The following is an 18,261-nucleotide window of genomic DNA, read 5'->3' as shown; positions in this document are numbered from 1 at the left end:
TTATTTCAACATTAGTGGGTGAGTTAAATAACTTCTTAGTTCAAGCAGTGTGACAGCAGAAGGGTTTATTACTTCTAAAACTCAGGAAAGACCTGGCCTCTCTATGTGAGTCAAACAGGCAAGGCCCAGCCAATCACTTTAGTCAAAAATGGTCACAAACCTTCAGATAGGGTTCGTTTGCCTCGGGCAGCATCCGGTTGTTGCAAAACCACTGGTACTTTGGCGGAGGATCACCCACAGCGTAACAAGGAAGTACCAAGGTGTCACCCTCCTTCAGGGTCAGTGAGCTGGGATGCACCACAATGTGCACCCTGTTCAAAGTCAGGCAAAATCCATTCACTGCAGGTGAAACACAACAAATATATGGGAGATGATAGGCCACTGTGCTCAATCTCAGTTAAATCAGACATCATCAGAACAGGGCAACCCTGCTGCAATAGCAGGAAGAAGCACTCATTACGCTACTGAACCATACATGTCAGAAGGTTTGATCCCTGGTCAGTGCTGTAAGTTTTCTCAGGTTTGCAAGAGAGGAAGGGAGCAGGGGCTGCTACAATTGGTCTCAAAAGTAGCTGCGTGAGGTGAAGTTCATCCCACCTGCTCCCAAGTGAATCCTGCTAGAAGGTGTACCCGAGCCCTGTGGCCATCAGTTGAGAAATGTGTGGGACCTGCCACTGGGTCGCTGGCAGTTCCTGCGCTCTCTGATATTTCACTCAACGTTCATACTATATGTATTAGCAGGATATACAATCAAGTCTAATCCTAGCCTCACCTGAATCTCGCCTTCCAGGTGATCAGCACCAGGAACTCTGACCCACATTAAACTCCCTAGGCGCTTTAACTGATGGTAGCATCTAACTGAGATCGACCAACTCAGCGATCATCTTGTTCTTGGCACCTACTCAGAAGAATATGGCTTATAGCAGGAACTAACTGGGTGATCAGCATGGTGCAGTAATATAGAGATTGGCTGGGTGTGTGGCCCTTAATGAACCACTGACTAACACTGATCTAATCGAGTAACTCCACAATCCCATTCATCTTGAGCAGATCAAGTCTAGTAAGATTTATCATAGATTATCATAGAATTTACAGTGCAGGAGGCCATTCGGCCCATCAAGACTGCACCGGCTCTTGGAAAGAGCACCCTACCCAAGGTCAACACCTCCACCCTATCCCCATAACCCAGTAACCCCACCCAACACTAAGGGCAATTTTGGACACTAAGGGCAATTTATCATGGCCAATCCACCTAACCTGCACATCTTGGACTGTGGGAGGAAACCGGAGCACCCGGAGGAAACCCACGCACACACGGGGAGGATGTGCAGACTCCGCACAGACAGTGACCCAAGCCGGAATCGAACCTGGGACCTGGAGCTGTGAAGCAATTGTGCTATCCACAATGCTACCATGCTGCCCTGGTGAGAGTTCCCATATATTTAGAAAGTGAGAGTTATGGACAGGCAGCCACAAAGCAAGTCTCATTTTCAGGCACCCTAGCTGTATGTATAGGAAGGAGTGGGTTTTAAGGTTAACTCAATGAGCAGCAGCTCTAATGGAAAATCACTGCACCAAGATACAGGATGCGGAAAAGAGGAAGGAACTAGCAGAGCTAAGAATATCGAGCAGCTATCACAGGTGCTGTAGCCAATCTGCACTTCACAGCTACTTAAAGTCATAATGACCCTTTGCTTTAACTGAGATCAACTAACGCAGCAAAGAGCAGCCATCAAGCCGAGGAACCTCCATGTACCGATCAGGTACAACATTCTCCAATCACAAGTGGAGCTTTCTCTCTCTATTTATACATCATGTGGAGATGCCGGCGTTGGACAGGGGTGGGCACAGTAAGAAGTCTTACAACACCAGGTTAAAGACCAATAGGTTTGTTTCGAATCACTAGCTTTCGGAGCTCCGCTTTCACTAGGGGATATTTCCAGCACTTTTGCGCTTAGATTCCATTGCAATCTGGAGAGAATCAGACAAATAATGTTATGATTCTTGGGAATGTTAAATATGGGTGGGCTGTGCCCAAAACCAATCAAACTTTGTGTTTTCTATGACATTGTTTCAAGATTCAAATTTGAACAAATCAGGCCCCATGCTCAAAATTACAAGCTTACACCGACAGCACCTTCCAAACCCGTGACCTCTTGTAAGTTCCCCTCCAGGCCACACACCATCCTGACTTGGAAATGTATCACTGTTCCTCCACTGTGGCTGGGCCACAATCCTGGAACTCCCTCCTTACTTGAGAAAGGACGTACTGGCACTGGAGGGTGTGCAGAGGAGATTCACTAGGTTAATCCCAGAGCTGAAGGGGTTGGATTACGCGGAGAGGTTGAGTAGGCTGGGACTGTACTCGTTGGAATTGAGAAGGATGAGGGGGGGCATCTTATAGAAACGTATAAAATTATGAAAGGAACAGATAGGATAGATGGGGGCAGGTTGTTTCCACTGGCGGGTGAAGGCAGAACTAGGGGGCATAGCCTCAAAATAAGGGGAAGAAGATTTAGGACTGAGTTTAGGAGGAACTTCTTCACCCAAAGGGTTGTGAATCTATGGAATTCCTTGCCCAGTGAAGCAGTAGAGGCTCCTTCATTAAATGTTTTTAAGATAAAGATAGATAGTTTTTTGAAGAATAAAGGGACTAAGGGTTATGGTGTTCAGGCCGGAAAGTGGAGCTGAGTCCACAAAAGATCAGCCATGATCTCATTGAATGGCGGAGCAGGCTCGAGGGGCCAGATGGCCTACTCCTGCTCCTAGTTCTTATGTTCTAACAGCACTGTGGATGTACCGGCAGAAGGACTGCAGCGGTTCAAAATGGCAGCTCACCGCCAGCTTCTCAAGGGGCAATTAGGAATGGGCAATAAAAATGCTGGCCTCGCCAGCAAAGCCCACATCCCATGAAAGAATTAAAGAAACACCAGTTGTGCTAATTTGGGAAGGCTCGTTAAATTGTGTTCCATTTCCTGACACACAGACACTGAGGGGCACATTTTCAAAAGTTTCTCCTGTAAAAAAAAATCATTAGTGTCTTTACAATGAAACCAACTGATGCACAACAATGAAATTAATAAAACGTTCAGTTTAGTCTTTTTAAGTGATTTTACGTCATTTACTCATAGGTGCTGAATTGAGAACCCTGATGAAAATGTTTAATTTTAAAAGATATGAAGATGGTGATAAACTCATTTTCAGCTATATCAACAAAATCCCACCACATTTCCATAGTTCAATGCAGAGTCTAATGGAAGCCCTGTTCTATGACACTGCCCAATTGCCCTGCTTTAATTATTTTCAATTTTTCCAATTAAGGGGCAATTTAGTGTGAAATGTGTTGTGAACTGTTTTAATAATCAGAGTATCCACCCACCCCTCCCCGTACATTGGTCCTGAGGGGAGGATACCCTGTTTCCCCAACACAAAATTAGTTTGTACCGTTTGGCCTTGTATATATTTTTTTACTGTTTTAATAAAAAGATATGGCCAATCCACCTACCCTGCGCATCTTTGGGTTGGGGGGGTGAGACCCACACAGACACAGGAAGAATATGCAAACTCCACACGGACAGTGACCCGGGGCCGGTTTGGAACCGGGGTCCTCAGCGCCATGAGGCAGCAGTGCTAACCACTGTGCCACCCTTCAATTGCCCTGGTTGATGGAAGATTTTGCCTTGTGCTTATGTAAATGAATTTTATCGGACATTTGAAGTGAACCCCAACCCGACCAATTTCAACTGCATTTTTGATACAATCTCATGATCCCGGAGACTCAATCCTCACAAGACTTTTAACTTACTTGTTGTCGGGCTGCTGGCAACTCGGAGTCGGACCCATTTAGAATACAAATAGTGGGTTCCACAGTGAACCCTACAGACATACCAGTCACCATCATCAAGGTTAACACAGTTAAAGAGGAGCTCCGAGGAGATACCGTCCTTGACCTAGGCAAAAGAAAGTTCATTGTGAGATTGAGTGGGGTGACACTGTCCTTTCGCAGACCATTAATGTGGCAGCTGACTACATGAAGAAAAGACAGAAGAGACAATCTTTTGCTGATCATTCCTAATCCTTTTATAGCCTATGTACCCTATCACTGACTCTACCTCACCCATTAAAATACCCTCAGTTGCACCCAGACACAGGTCTTGTACAATATCCTTTATCCTACTCACAATCCATACACAAATGTGCATTTATTTAGCACCTTGTACATAATTAAAATGTCCCAGGGTGCTTCACAGGTGCATGATGAAATGAACTGTGACATCAAGCTACATGAAGAGATATTCGGGCAGAAGGCTGAAAGCTTGATTGAACAGGTAGGTTTCGAGAAGCATCTTAAAGGAAGGAAGCGAGGTGGCGAGGCGGAGTGGTTGAAATAGGCGGCCTTAGTGATGTCTCAAATGGAAGCTCAAGGCCAGATTTGGCAGCAATTTTGCAAACAGTCTTGTCAGTCTCAGATAGTTGCCACGGAGAGGGATGGAGTCAGTGGCAAGGAAATGGAGTTTGTGGCATGAACCAAAGAGAATGGCCTCAGTCTTCCCGACATTAAATTGGAGGAAATTTCTGTCCATTCAATGTTGGATAAGCAGTCTGATCATTTAGAGACAGTAGAGGAGTCGAGGGAGGTGGTGGTGAGGGACAGCTGGGTGTCATCAGTGTACATATGGAAACTGACAGTGTGCGAAATTCTCCTACCCGCCCCGCCACATTTCTGCTCCGACCGGCCGGCGGGAGTCTCCGTAACACCGGCCGGTCAATGGGGTTTCCCATTGTGGGGCAGCCCCACGCTGTCGGGAAACCCCCGGGCGCCGGCAAAACGGAGACTCCCACCGGCGGAGAATGACGCCCAGTGTGTTTCCAAATGACAGCGCCAAGGAACAAATGAGAAATAAGAATGGGCCCAATGGTAGAGAACGGGAAGAGAAGTCATAGCTGTTTAATCACTGAATTCAATTAGGCAATAATGGGATCAGAGGAATGCAGTCCTGACAATGGACAGGTGGGCAGCAAGGCAGCACAGTGAGTAGCACTGTTGCTTCACAGCTCCAGGGTCCCAGGTTCGATTCCCGGCTTGGGTCACTGTCTGTGTGGAGTCTGCACATTCTCCCCGTGTCTTTCCTCCGGGTGCCTCCGGTTTCCTCCCACAAGTCCTGAAAGATGTGCTTGTTAGGTGATTTGGACATTCTGAATTCTCCCTCTATGTACCCGAACAGGCATCGGGATGTGGCGACTCAGAGCTTTTCACAGTAACTTAATTGCAGCGTTAATATAAGCCTACCTGTGACAATAAAGATTATTATTATTATAATATTGGAAGAGGATGGTGTGATCATTCATGTCAAAGACTGCAGACAAGTCGACAGGAAGGATAGTTTAAATGTCACAGTCTTATAGGATGTCATTTGTGACTTTGGAGCCATTTCTATACGTGGCGTGGCAAGGCAACAACCTTGAATGGAGGGATTTAAACGTGAATCACCTTTATCTTAGCTACATCACATTCAGGCAATACCTTTCTACCAGCCTGTAGGAAATCGGCCAAATGTCTCGCAGAGGTTATTCACTGCTGGCCCTTTGCAAGTCCAGAATTGTGGTTGCCTTACCTGTCCCGCTATAATGAGACGTACCTCTGACCCACTATTTATTTAAGGGATCAGGTATCTCTCACAAGTTCCAAACAATATAAAAGACTTATTTTGAAGGCATGTCCTGTGAATGTCTACTGTGAAGTCACCACTCTTACCTCGTGCTTTCCTCGAAACCACTGATAGCCGAGGCCTGGGGGGCCGATGGCCTGACAGCACAGAGAGACCCTATCTCCAACAGTAGCATCTTGTTGCTTGGGCTGCACAATGAATTGAATAGTCACTGGGGTTGTGGGCAAGGCAGACATCAGTAACCCTAATAATGCAAGAATGAAGATATCAAGAAGCAGATCGCTGTAACAATACATTACCTACTTCAATGAAACCCCCCTTAAACACCTTCCTTCTGTCAAACCTCATGCCTTTAGCACTATCTAATTGCATTCAGAATAACCCCAAAATTCTGCCTCTAGTCCCCTAGTTGGCAGATTATTCCATTTTTACTCTTTGGCTAACAGATCTGTGTCATATTTTTCCATTCTTGAAATGAAGGCATCATGGCAAATCTTCATTTTTGTCTTATTACTATTTGGGTTGCCTTCTAGAAACACTTCTGATAAAACTGAGGTTTCCTTGACCACACAGGTCTGTTAGGGTCAATCTTTGTTGTTGGCCTAGAGTTACATATAGGCCAGACCAGGGAGGTTCATAGAATAGATCAAAGATCATAGGATTTACAGTGCAGAAGGAGGCCATTTGGCCCATCGAGTCTGCACCGGCCCTTGGAAAGAGCACCTTACCCAAGGTCAACACCTCCACCCTATCCCCATAACCCAGTAACCCCACCCAACACTAAGGGCAATTTTGGACACTAAGGGCAATTTAGCATGGCCAATCCACCTAACCTGCACATCTTTGGACTGTGGGATGAAACCGGAGCACCCGGAGGAAACCCACGCACACACGGGGAGGATGTGCAGACTCCGCACAGACAGTGACCCAAGCTGGGAACCGAACCCGGGACCCTGGAGCTGTGAAGCAATTGTGCTAACCACTATGCTACCGTGCAGCCCTGTGGTTGGCAGGTTTCCTCCCCTAGATGACATTCGTGAACCAATTGTGGTTTTGCAGCAAGCCAACAATTTCAAACCTATTTTTATAACTATCAAACTTTTCATTCCAAATTACAAAAATCTTATTCAAGTTCCCAAACTGCCATTAGAAAACCATAAGACAGAGGAGCAGAATTAGGCCATTCAACCCATCGGGTCTGCTCTGTCATTCAATCATGGCTGACATGTTTCTCATCCCCATTCTCCTACCTTCTCCCCATAACCCCGATCCCCTTATTTATCAAGAACCTATCTATCTCTGTCTTAAAGACACTCAGTGACTTGGCCTCCACAGCCTTTTGCAGCAATGAATTCCACAGAGTCACCACTCTCTGCCTGAAGAAATTCCTCCTCATCTCTGTCTTAAAGTATCAGCTTCAGTCTGAGGCTGTGCCCTCGGGTTCTAGTTTCTCCTACTTGTGGAAACATCCTCTCCACATTCACTCTTTCCAGGCCTTGTAGTATCCTGCAATTTTTAATTAGATCCCCCCTCATTCTTCTGAACTCCATTGAGTACAGACCCAGAGTCCGCAACTGCTCCTCATTGAGTCCCTCATTCCGGGGATCATTCTTGTGAACCTCCTCTGGACCCGCTCCAAGGCCAGCACATCCTTCCTTAGATACGGGGTCAAAAACTGCTCACAATATTCCAAATGGGTGCTGACCAGAGCCTTATACAGCCTCAGAAGTACATCCCTGGTCTTGTATTCTAGTCCTTCGACATGAATGCTAACATTGCATTTGCCTTCCTAACTGCCTACTGAACCTGCACATTAACCTTAAGAGAATCCTGAACTAGGACTCCCAAGTCCCTTTGTGCTTCTGATTTCCGAAGTCTTTTCCCATTCAGAAAATAGTCTATGCCTCCATTCTTCCTACCAAAGTGCACAACCTCACACTTTTCTATGTTGTATTCCATCTGCAACTTCTTTACTCACTCTCCTGTCCAGGTCTTTCTGCAGCCTCTCTTCTTCTTGCTTCTTCGACACAACCTATCCCTCTATATATCTTTGTATCATCTGCAAACTTAGCAACAATGCCCTCAGTTCCTTCTTCCAGATCATTAATGTATATCGTGAAAACTGTGGTCCCAACACTGACCCCTGAGGAACACCACTAGTCGCCGGCTGCCATCCTGAAAAGGACCCCTTTATCCTCACTCTCTGCCTTCTGCCAGTCAGTCAATTCTCTAACCATGCCAGTACCTTGCCCATAACACCATGGACCTTTCTGGAAATTGAAATAGATCACATCCACTGGTTCTCCTTTGTCTAACTTCCACATTACCTCCTCAAAGAATCCTAACAGATTTGTCAGGTCTGACCTCCCCTTGCCAAATCCATGCTTACTCATTCCTATTTCACCATGCACTTCCAAGTATTCTGCAATCTCATCCTTAATAATACCTAAAATCTTACCAACAACCGAAGTCAGGCTAACCGGCCTACAACTTCCTGTCTTCTGCCTCCCTCCCTCTGGGCGGCACGGTAACACAGGAGTTAGCACTGTTGCTTCACAGCGCCAGGGTCCCAGGTTCAATTCCCGCTTGGGTCACTGTCTGTGCGGAGTCTGCACATTCTCCCCCAGTCTGTGTGGATTTCCTCCGGGTGCTCCGGTTTCCTCCCACAAGTCCCAAAAGATGTGCTTGTTAGGTGAATTGGGCATTCTGAATTCTCCCTCTGTGTACCCGAACAGGCGCCGTAGTGTGGCGACTAGGGGATTTTCACAGTAACTTCATTGCAGTGTTAATGTAAGCCTACTTGAACAAACAAAGAACAAAGAACATACAGTGCAGAAGGAGACCATTCGGCCCATCGAGTCTGCACCGACCCACTTCAGCCCTCACTTCCACCCTATTCCCATAACCCAATAACCCCTCCTCACCTTTTTTTGGACACTAAGGGCAATTTATCATGGCCAATCCGCCTAACCTGCACGTCTTTGGACTGTGGGAGGAAACCGGAGCATCCGGAGGAAACCCACGCAGACACAGGGAGAACGTGCAGACTCCGCACAGACAGCGACCCAGCGGGGAATCGAACCTGGGACCCTGGAACTGTGAAGCCACAGTGCTAGCCACTTGTGCTGCCCATAATTTTTTTTTTTTGATGTCGTTCCCAGACTGCTTCACTGTGACGCTGACTGCGGCAGGACACTGTGTCCAGACTGCTTCACTGTGACGCTGGCTGCTGCAGGACGCCCTTCCCACACCTAATCAGACTGTTTCAGTGTGATGCTGTCTGTGGGTGGAAACCGTTCCCTGGCTGCTTTACTCTGAAGCTGACTGCGGCAGGACGTCCAACGCAGACTGCTTCACTGCGACGCTGGCTGCGGCAAGGCGCCTTTCCCAGACTGCTTCAGTGTGACGCTGGTTGCAGCAATGCACCTTGCCCAGAGTGCTGCACAGTATTCTGGGCCAGGCTTTAGAGAACCCCAAAATTTATCATAAGCATTACAGAAACATTTCAAATCGTCTTGACTGTACATTTCCGGCAGAGTTACACATTGCCTTGACTTTCATTCAATTTTGATATTATCATACACATATCACTCTTTACATTACAATTCCTTCTTAAATATTTACATTGTCATGTTTGTTTTATACATTGGAGTGTTGGTGGCCCAGACCAAGGGGGGTTTACACTGTTACCCGCCCCTCGGTGTACATTTGCTGGAAAGACCTTACACAGTGGTCTTTCCCCATTGCGCCTTGGCGGCAGCTGCCCCAAGCTTGAGTGCGTCCCTCAGCACGTAGTCCTGGACCTTGGAATGTGCCAGTCTGCAACACTCGGTCGAGGACAATTCTTTGCACTGGAAGATCAGCAAGTTTCGGGCAGACCAAAGAGCGTCTTTTACCGTGTTGATGACCTTCCAGCAGCAGTTGATGTTTGTCTCGGTGTGTGTCCCTGGAAACAGTCCGTAGAGCACAGAGTCCTGTGTCACAGATCTGTTCGGGATAAACCTTGACAAATACCACTGCATCTCTCTCCAGACCTTCTTTGCAAAGGCACATTCCACAAGGAGGTGTGTGACCGTCTCATTTCCCCCACAGCCACTCCGAGGGCAGCGTGCATTGGCGCAGAGCCTTCGGGTGTGCATGAAGAATCTGACAGGGAGGGCCCTTCTCACCACCAGCCAAGCCAAGTCTTGGTGCTTGTTTGTAAGTTCTGGTAATGAGGCATTCTGCCAGATGACTCTGGCAGTCTGCTCAGGGAACCATCCCACGTCCTCCACGGTCTCCTTTTCCCTGAGGGCCTCGAGGACATTACGTGCTGACCACTGCTTCATTGCCTTGTGGTCAAAGGTGTTTTCCTTCAAAAACTTTTCCACGAAGGACAGGTGGTACGGCACGGTCCAACTACTTGGAGCGTTCCACGGCAATGAGGCCAGGCCCATCCTTCGTAACACCGGGGACAGGTAGAACCTCAGTATGTAGTGACACTTGGTGTTTGCATACTGGGGGTCCACGCTCAGCTTGATGCAGCTGGACACAAAGGTGGCCAACAGGATGAGGGAGGCGTTGGGTACGTTCCGCCCTCCCTTCTCCAGAGGTTTGTACATGGTGTCCCTTCGGACACGGTCCATCTTGGATCTCCAGATGAATTTGAAGATGGCTCGGGTGACTGCTGCGGCGTAGGGTCGGGTTATGGGCCAGACCTTCGCCACATGCAGTAGCACCGAGAGTACCTCACACCTGATGACCAGGGTTTTGCCTGCAATGGAGAGGGAGCGTTGCTCCCACCAGCCCAGTTTCTGCCTTGCCTTTGCTATGCGCTCCTCCCAGGTTTTGGTGCACGCCCCAGCAGCTCCGAACCATATCCCCAGCACCTTCAGGTAATCTGACCTGACAGTGAAGGGGACAAAGGATCGGTCGGCCCAGTTCCCAAAGAACATGGCCTCGCTCTTGCCGCGGTTTACCTTGGCGCCCGAGGCCAGTTCAAACTGGTCGCAGGTGGTCAAGAGCCTGTGTACAGACGCAGGATCCGAGCAGAAGACGGCGACATCGTCCATGTGTAGGGAGGCCTTGACTTGCACGCCTCCGCTGCCTGGGATCGTCACTCCTCTTATACCCGGATCCTTCCTGATGGACTCGGCAAAAGTTTCTATGCAGCACACAAACAGGGCAGAGGAGAGAGGGCAGCCCTGCCTGACTCCGGATTTGATCTGGAACTTTTCTGATTCCCACCCATTGATTGAGACTGCGCTATAGATGTTTGTGTAGAGCAGTTTGATCCAATTGCGAATTCCCTCCCCAAACCCCATTTTGGAGAGCACATCCATCATGTAGGTGTGCGATATTCTGTCAAAAGCCTTCTCCTGGTCAAGGCTGATGAGGCAGGTGTCCACCCTCCTGTCCTGCACGTAGGCAATCGTATCCCTGAGTAGCGCGAGGCTATCAGAGATCTTCCTGCCGGGTACAGCACAGGTCTGGTCAGGGTGGATCGCCGACTCCAGAGGAGACCTGACCCGATTGGCGATGACCTTGGCTAGAATGTTGTAATCCACATTCAACAGTGAAATGGGTCGCCAATTTCGAATTTCTTCCCTTTCCCCCTTCTGCTTGTAGATGAGGGTGATGATGCCTTTCCTCATGGACACTGACATGCTGCCTTCCAGAAGCATACTCTCGTACACTTCCAGCAGGTCTGGGCCCATCCTGTCCCACGGAGCCGAATGCAACTCAACTGGTAAGCCGTCGCTTCCGGGGGTTTTACTCGTCTCGAAGGACTTGACGGCCTTTGTCAGCTCATCCAGAGTTAGTGGTTTGTCCAGGTTTTCCAGCTCGCTGTCGCCTATGACCTCCGTGATAGTCGACAGGAAGGTCTGGGAAACAGTGTTATCTGTTGGCTTCAGGTCATACAGTCCGGCATAAAAGGATTGGCTGATCCTCAGGATGTCAGACTGCGATGACTTTACAGAGCCATCTTCTTCCTTCAGGCTGCTGATCACTGAGGTCTCTCTGTGCACCTTTTGGAAGAAGAAGCGTGAGCACTTTTCATCCTGCTCCACGGAGCGGACTCTGGAACGGAAGATAACCTTGGAGGCCTCCGAGGTTTAGAGCGAGGCTTGCTGGCTCTTCACCTCTTGGAGATCCTCCTTGACATCCACCCCCATCGACTGCAGCTGGAGCAAATTCTGCATACTTTTCTGGAGCCTGGACATGACCCCTCGTCTCTCTCTCACCTTTTGAACGCCCTTGAGGATGAAAAACCTCTTGATATTCCTCTTAATTGCTTCCCACCAGAGATGTGGGGCCTCAAAGAGGAGTGAGGTACCCTCAATAATGATGCTTAGAGATTAAACTGTAAAGAAGGCTTTATTAGGCTAATAACTATGCTACAGATTTGGACGAGAGCTGACTGCTATACAGACCATGAGGCAGGCCTTTATGTATGGCTCCCAGATGGGCGGAGCCAGAGGCGGAGTCCCCAGGGTTCCAAGCCTGGTCTTAAAGGGGACATCACCTTACATGATGATAAGGCAGTAAACGTTCATCACATTCACCCCCTGTTTAAAAAGGAGTCCGGCGGGGGTGAAGTGCCATCATAGGTCCATCCATCTCGGCGGCCGGATCGTCCTCCTCGATTTCCTCAATTCGGGTGGTGGTGCGGCGGGCACGGACGTCCCGGTTGAGGGCACATCCGGGAGCACAGCGGTCGGAGCTTCGGTCCGGGTCGGGGCAGAGGAACTAGGCAGGGCCGGGGGTAGCGGAGCCGGCGCCGGCGGGGTGTGTAAAGGGGGGGCGCAAGGGGGGGCGCATGGTAGGAGCTCACCAATGGGTGGTAGGGCCGGAAGGGGGTGTGTTGTAGGGGGCGACGGGTCCTGCAGGGGAGCGGCGCGGGAAGGGGCGTCTGTGGTGGAGGATCCAGCGGGCGCCAGATCCCGGAGGGAAACCGTATCTTGCCTGCCGTTGGAGTACTCCACGTAGGCGTAACTGGGGTTGGCATGGAGCAGTCGGACCTTTTCAACTAGGGAGTCCGTTTTATGGCTCCTCGCGTGCCTCCAGAGAAGAACAGGTCCCGGAGCCATCAGCCAAGGTGGAAGCGAGACCCCGGAGGTAGACCTCCTGGGGAAGAGAAACAATCGGTCATGAGGGGTCTCATTTGTGGCCGTGCAGAGGAGTGACCTAATGGAGTGTAGGGCATCGGGTAGGACCTCCTGCCAGCGGGTGGTTGGGAGATTTCTCGACCGCAGGGCCAGAAGGACAGCCTTCCACACTGTTGCGTTCTCCCTCTCCACCTGCCCGTTTCCCCGTGGGTTATAGCTGGTCGTTCTGCTCGAGGCGATGCCTTTGCTGAGCAGATACTGACGCAGTTCATCGCTCATGAACGATGTACCCACCGGTCGCTGTGGATATAAGCAGGGAAACCGAACAGGGTGAAGATGCTGTGCAGTGCCTTAATCACCGTGGCTGAGGTCATGTCGGTGCAGGGAATGGCGAATGGGAAACGGGAGTACTCATCGATCACGGTGAGGAAATAGGCATAACGGTTGGTGGATGGGAGGGGCCCCTTGAAGTCCACGCTCAGTCGCTCAAAGGGGCCCGAGGCCTTCACGAGCCGAACCTTGTCTGGCCGATAGAAGTGCGGTTTGCACTCCGCACAGACCTGGCAGGCCCTGACCATGGCCTTGACCTCCTTGGTTGAGTAAGGTAGGTTGCGGGACTTGATGAAATGGACGAGCCGGGTAACCCCCGGGTGGCAGAGGTCATTGTGGATGGCTTGCAGGCGGTCCTCCTGCGCGTTGGCGCATGTGCCGTGGGACAGGGCATCTGGGGGCTCGTTGAGCTCCCCTGGATGATACTTGATATCGTACGAGTAGGTGGAGAGTTCGATCCTCCACCTCAAAATTTTATCGTTTTTTATTTTGCCCCGTTGCGTGTTATCGAACATATAGGCGACCGACCGTTGGTCGGTGACGAGGGTAAACCTCCTACCGGCGAGGTAGTGTCTCCAGCACCGCACAGCCTCCACAATGGCTTGTGCCTCCTTTTCGACTGCAGAGTGTCGAATCTCGGAGGCGGTGAGGGTTCGGGAGAAGAACGCTACTGGTCTGCCTCCTTGATTGAGGGTAGCAGCCAGGGCGATGTCTGATGCATCGCTCTCTACCTGGAAAGGGATGGTTTCGTCCACCGCGTGCATGGCGGCCTTGATGATGTCGGCCTTGATGCGGTTGAAGGCCAATTGAGCCTCAGCCGAGAGGGGAAAAGTGGTGGTCTTTAGGAGTGGGCGGGCTTTGTCCGCATACTTGGGGACCCACTGGGCGTAATAGGAGAAAAGCCCCAAACACCGTTTGAGGGCCTTGAGGCTGCGGGGGAGAGGGAGTTCCTTAAGGGGGCGCATGCAGTCGGGGTCGGGACCTAGGACCCCGTCTTCCACGACATAGCCGAGGATGGCCAGCCGGGTGGTGTGGAAAACGCATTTGCCCTCGTTATAGGTCAGGTTAAGGGCTCGGGCGGTCTGGAGGAACTTTTTGAGGTTAGCGTCATGGTCCTGCTGATCATGGCCGCAGATGGTGACATTGTCCAAGTACGGGTATGTAGCTCGCTAACCGTACTGGTCCACCATTTGGTCCATCGCCCTTTGAAAGACGGAGACCCCATTTGTGACAACAAAGGGGACCCTGAGGAAGTGGAAGAGCCGGCCGGCTGCTTCGAAGGCAATATCGAGGCGGTCTTTTGGTCGGATGGGGAGCTGGTGGTAGGCAGATTTGAGGTCGACCGTGGAAAAGACTCGGTATTGGGCGATCCGATTTACCATTTCCGCGATGCGAGGAAGGGGGTACGCATCAAGCTGCGTGAATCGGTTTATGGTCTGGCTATAATCCACGACCATCCGTTTCTTCTCCCCGGACCGGACTACCACTACTTGAGCTCTCCAAGGGCTGTTGCTAGCCTCGATGACCCCCTCTCCCAGTAAACGCTGGACCTCTGACTTGATAAAAGCCATATCTTGGGGACTGTAGCGCCGGCTCCTGGTGGCGACGGGCTTACAGTCGGGAGTGAGGTTAGCGAATAGCGAGGGGGGTGCGACTTTCAGTGTCGCAAGGCAGCACACCGTGAGGGGGGGCAAGGGTCCGCCGAACTTCAGTGTCAGGCTTCGGTGGCTGCACTGGAAATCCAGTCCGAGCAGCAGGGGGGCACAGAGGTGAGGGAGGATATAAAATTTGAAACGGGTGTATTTGGCACCCTGGATCGAGAGATCCGCAATACAGTACCCCGTGATTTGTACCGAGTGGGACCCAGATGCAAGGGCTATGGTTTGGGATGTGGGATGGGTGTGTAGGGAGCAGCGCCTTACCGTTTCAGGGTGGATAAAGCTCTCCGTGCTCCCGGAGTCGAAGAGGCATGCAGTGTCGTGCCCGTTGACCTGGACCTGCATCATGGAGTTCTGCAGGTGTTTTGGCCGAGTTTGATCGAGGGTGATCGCACCCAGTCGCGGGTAGTCGGAGTCGTAAAATGGCCGCTGCCGTTGGTCGCATGTATCGGGTCGAGAAGATGGCCGCCGACCAGATGGCCGCTCCCATGATTCGCACGAGGCTGATGACGCGTCAGAAGAGGACGTGTCGGGTCGGTGCGCAGCAGCATTGCGAGGCCTGCGGGCCTGAGAGCCTGATTTTCGGGCCGGCTGTTCTTTGTTTTTCTGGCCCCTGGGTCTGGCCAGGCAGACCCTCGCAAAGTGCCCTTTCTTCCCGCAGTCGCTGCAGATCGCGGAGCGGGCTGGGCAGCGTGGGCGTGGGTGCTGGCCCTGCCCGCAGAAGTAGCAAGGTGTGCCCCCATGGTGAGCGGGTCGCCGCGTGGCGCAGGCCTGTAATACGGGCGAGTCTGAGGAAGTCCGGGGAGGGGCTGGCAGAGTCCACTGGGTACGTACCCAAGTTATGTCGGGCCACCTCCAGCGAGGAGGCGAGCGTTAGCGTCTCCTGGAGGTCTTTTGCCCCGTTTTCGAGCAGTCGCTGCCTGATGTAGGTCGAGCGGATGCCGGACACGAAAGAATCTCTGATGTGCAGGTTCATATGGACTTCCCCTGTCACATCCTGATGGTCACAGTCCCTGGCCAGCGCGGTGAGTTTCTCAACAAACTCGTCGAGCGATTCCCCCGAGCGCTGCCGGCAGGTAGAGAGCAGATGCCGGGCGTGCACCTCATTGACGGGTTTGACAAACCACTTGCGGAGCAACTCAATCGCTTCCTCATAACTCGTCGCCTTTTCGAGCGTGGCATAGATTCTGTGACTCACCCGGGCGTGGAGTAGACGCAGCTTGCGTGGCCCCAGGATGGGAGTCTCTGCGGAGTCCAGGTAGGCCTCGAAGCACCGCAGCCAGTATTTAAAAATTTCCTTTGCCTCCGGCGTTCGTGCTTCCAGATTGAGCTTCTCTGGTTTTAGGCCTGAGTCCATCCTGAATCTAGTTTAGCCTAATAAATTGAGGTACCCTCAATAATGATGCTTAGAGATTAAACTGTAAAGAAGGCTTTATTAGGCTAATAACTATGCTACAGATTTGGACGAGAGCTGACTGCTATACAGACCATGAGGCAGGCCTTTATGTATGGCTCCCAGATGGGCGGAGCCAGAGGCGGAGTCCCCAGGGTTCCAAGCCTGGTCTTAAAGGGGACATCACCTTACATGATGATAAGGCAGTAACCGTTCATCACAAGGGGTTTCACGGTTCTCCAACCCTTGTAAACCCTCCTGAGTTCCTCGAGGTTCTCAGGGGTCAGTAGTTTTACATTTAGCTTCCATGTCCCCTTGCCTACCCCCTGGTCTTCCTGCAGGTGGCAGTCGGCCAGTAGGAGGCAGTGGTCAGAGAAGAACACCGGCCTTACGTCAGTGGACCTGACCGTGAAAGCTCGGGACACAAAGAAGAAGTCTATCCTGGAGCGGACGGACCCGCCTGGCAATGACCATGTGTATCTACGCTGCGCTCCGTCTGCAGGGTTGCTGCAGACGTCGAGCAGCTTGGCGTCTTTTACCGTTTCCATCAGGAGTCTGGACGTAGCGTCTAGTTTGCTGTCGGCTCTGCCGGATCGTCCAGCCGCATCGATGATGCAGTTGAAGTCACCTCCCAGGATGACCGGCTTGGAGGTGGCCAACAGCAGTGGGAGTTGCTGAAGGACTGCCAGCCGCTCACTTTTAACGGCCGGGGCGTACACATTAATAAGTCTGAGAGGGGTGTTTTTGTATTTCACGTGTGCTACGAGGAGGCGCCCGCCCACCACCTCCTTAACGTCGGAGATGGTGAAGTTGCCTCCCCGCAGCAGAAGACCCAGGCCGGAGGAGCGGCAGTCGTTTCCTCCTGACCAGATGGATGGCCCGTGGGACCACCAGCTCGACCAGCGCCTGTAGTTGCTGAGGTGCGGAATTCCGCACTCCTGCAGGAACAGTAGGTCAGCTTTCACATTTGCTAAATAGTTGAGTGTGGCTACACACTGCGAAGTATCTTTGATGCTTCGCACATTTATGGATGCAATTTTTAAACCCATTGTAAAAAGGTAGATTTACCAGACTGATTCACAGTGACGCTGACTGCGGCAGGACGCCGAGCCCAGACTGCTTCACAGTGACGCTGACTGCGACAGGACGCTGAGCCCAGACTGCTTCACAGTGACGCTGACTGCGGCAGGACGCCGAGCCCAGACTGCTTCACAGTGACGCTGACTGCGGCGGGACGCCGAGCCCAGACTGCTTCACAGTGACGCTGACTGCGACAGGACGCCGAGCCCAGACTGCTTCACAGTGACGCTGACTGCGGCAGGACGCCGAGCCCAGACTGCTTCACAGTGACGCTGACTGCGGCAGGACGCCGATCCCAGACTGCTTCACAGTGACGCTGACTGCGACAGGACGCCGAGACCAGACTGCTTCACAGTGACGCTGACTGCGGCGGGACGCCGAGCCCAGACTGCTTCACAGTGACGCTGACTGCGGCAGGACGCCGAGTCCAGACTGCTTCACAGTGACGCTGACTGCGGCGGGACGCCGAGCCCAGACTGCTTCACAGTGACGCTGACTGCGGCAGGACGCCGAGCCCAGACTGCTTCACAGTGACGCTGACTGCGACAGGACGCCGAGCCCAGACTGCTTCACAGTGACGCTGACTGCGGCGGGACGCCGAGCCCAGACTGCTTCACAGTGACGCTGACTGCGGCGGGACGCCGAGTCCAGACTGCTTCACAGTGACGCTGACTGCGGCAGGACGCTGACTGCGGCAGGACGCCGAGTCCAGACTGCTTCACAGTGACGCTGACTGCGACAGGACGCCGAGCCCAGACTGCTTCACAGTGACGCTGACTGCGGCGGGACGCCGAGCCCAGACTGCTTCACAGTGACGCTGACTGCGGCAGGACGCCGAGCCCAGACTGCTTCACAGTGACGCTGACTGCGGCGGGACGCCGAGTCCAGACTGCTTCACAGTGACGCTGACTGCGGCAGGACGCCGAGCCCAGACTGCTTCACAGTGACGCTGACTGCGACAGGACGCCGAGCCCAGACTGCTTCACAGTGACGCTGACTGCGGCAGGACGCCGAGTCCAGACTGCTTCACAGTGACGCTGACT

The 18,261-nt window shown here is 51.8% G+C and overlaps 1 protein-coding gene across 1 annotated transcript in view; it reads right to left on the bottom strand.

Annotated features, from left to right (window-relative positions):
* The window catches only part of malt2 (MALT paracaspase 2), a 133,782-nt gene that overhangs the window by 62,593 nt on the left and 52,928 nt on the right, over positions 1-18,261 (bottom strand). The window contains exons 4-6 of the mRNA XM_072482696.1: positions 5,756-5,913; positions 3,806-3,950; positions 161-339 (exon numbers count right to left, since the gene is read on the bottom strand). Coding sequence (XP_072338797.1) covers positions 161-339; positions 3,806-3,950; positions 5,756-5,913 — 482 coding nt within the window. The remainder of the gene's footprint in view (positions 1-160; positions 340-3,805; positions 3,951-5,755; positions 5,914-18,261) is intronic.

The sequence above is a fragment of the Scyliorhinus torazame genome, chromosome 18 (genome assembly GCF_047496885.1).
Source record: "Scyliorhinus torazame isolate Kashiwa2021f chromosome 18, sScyTor2.1, whole genome shotgun sequence".
NCBI lineage: Eukaryota > Metazoa > Chordata > Chondrichthyes > Carcharhiniformes > Scyliorhinidae > Scyliorhinus > Scyliorhinus torazame.
The sequence above is the reverse complement of the archived record's forward strand: the minus strand, read 5'-3'. Positions and strand labels throughout refer to the sequence as shown.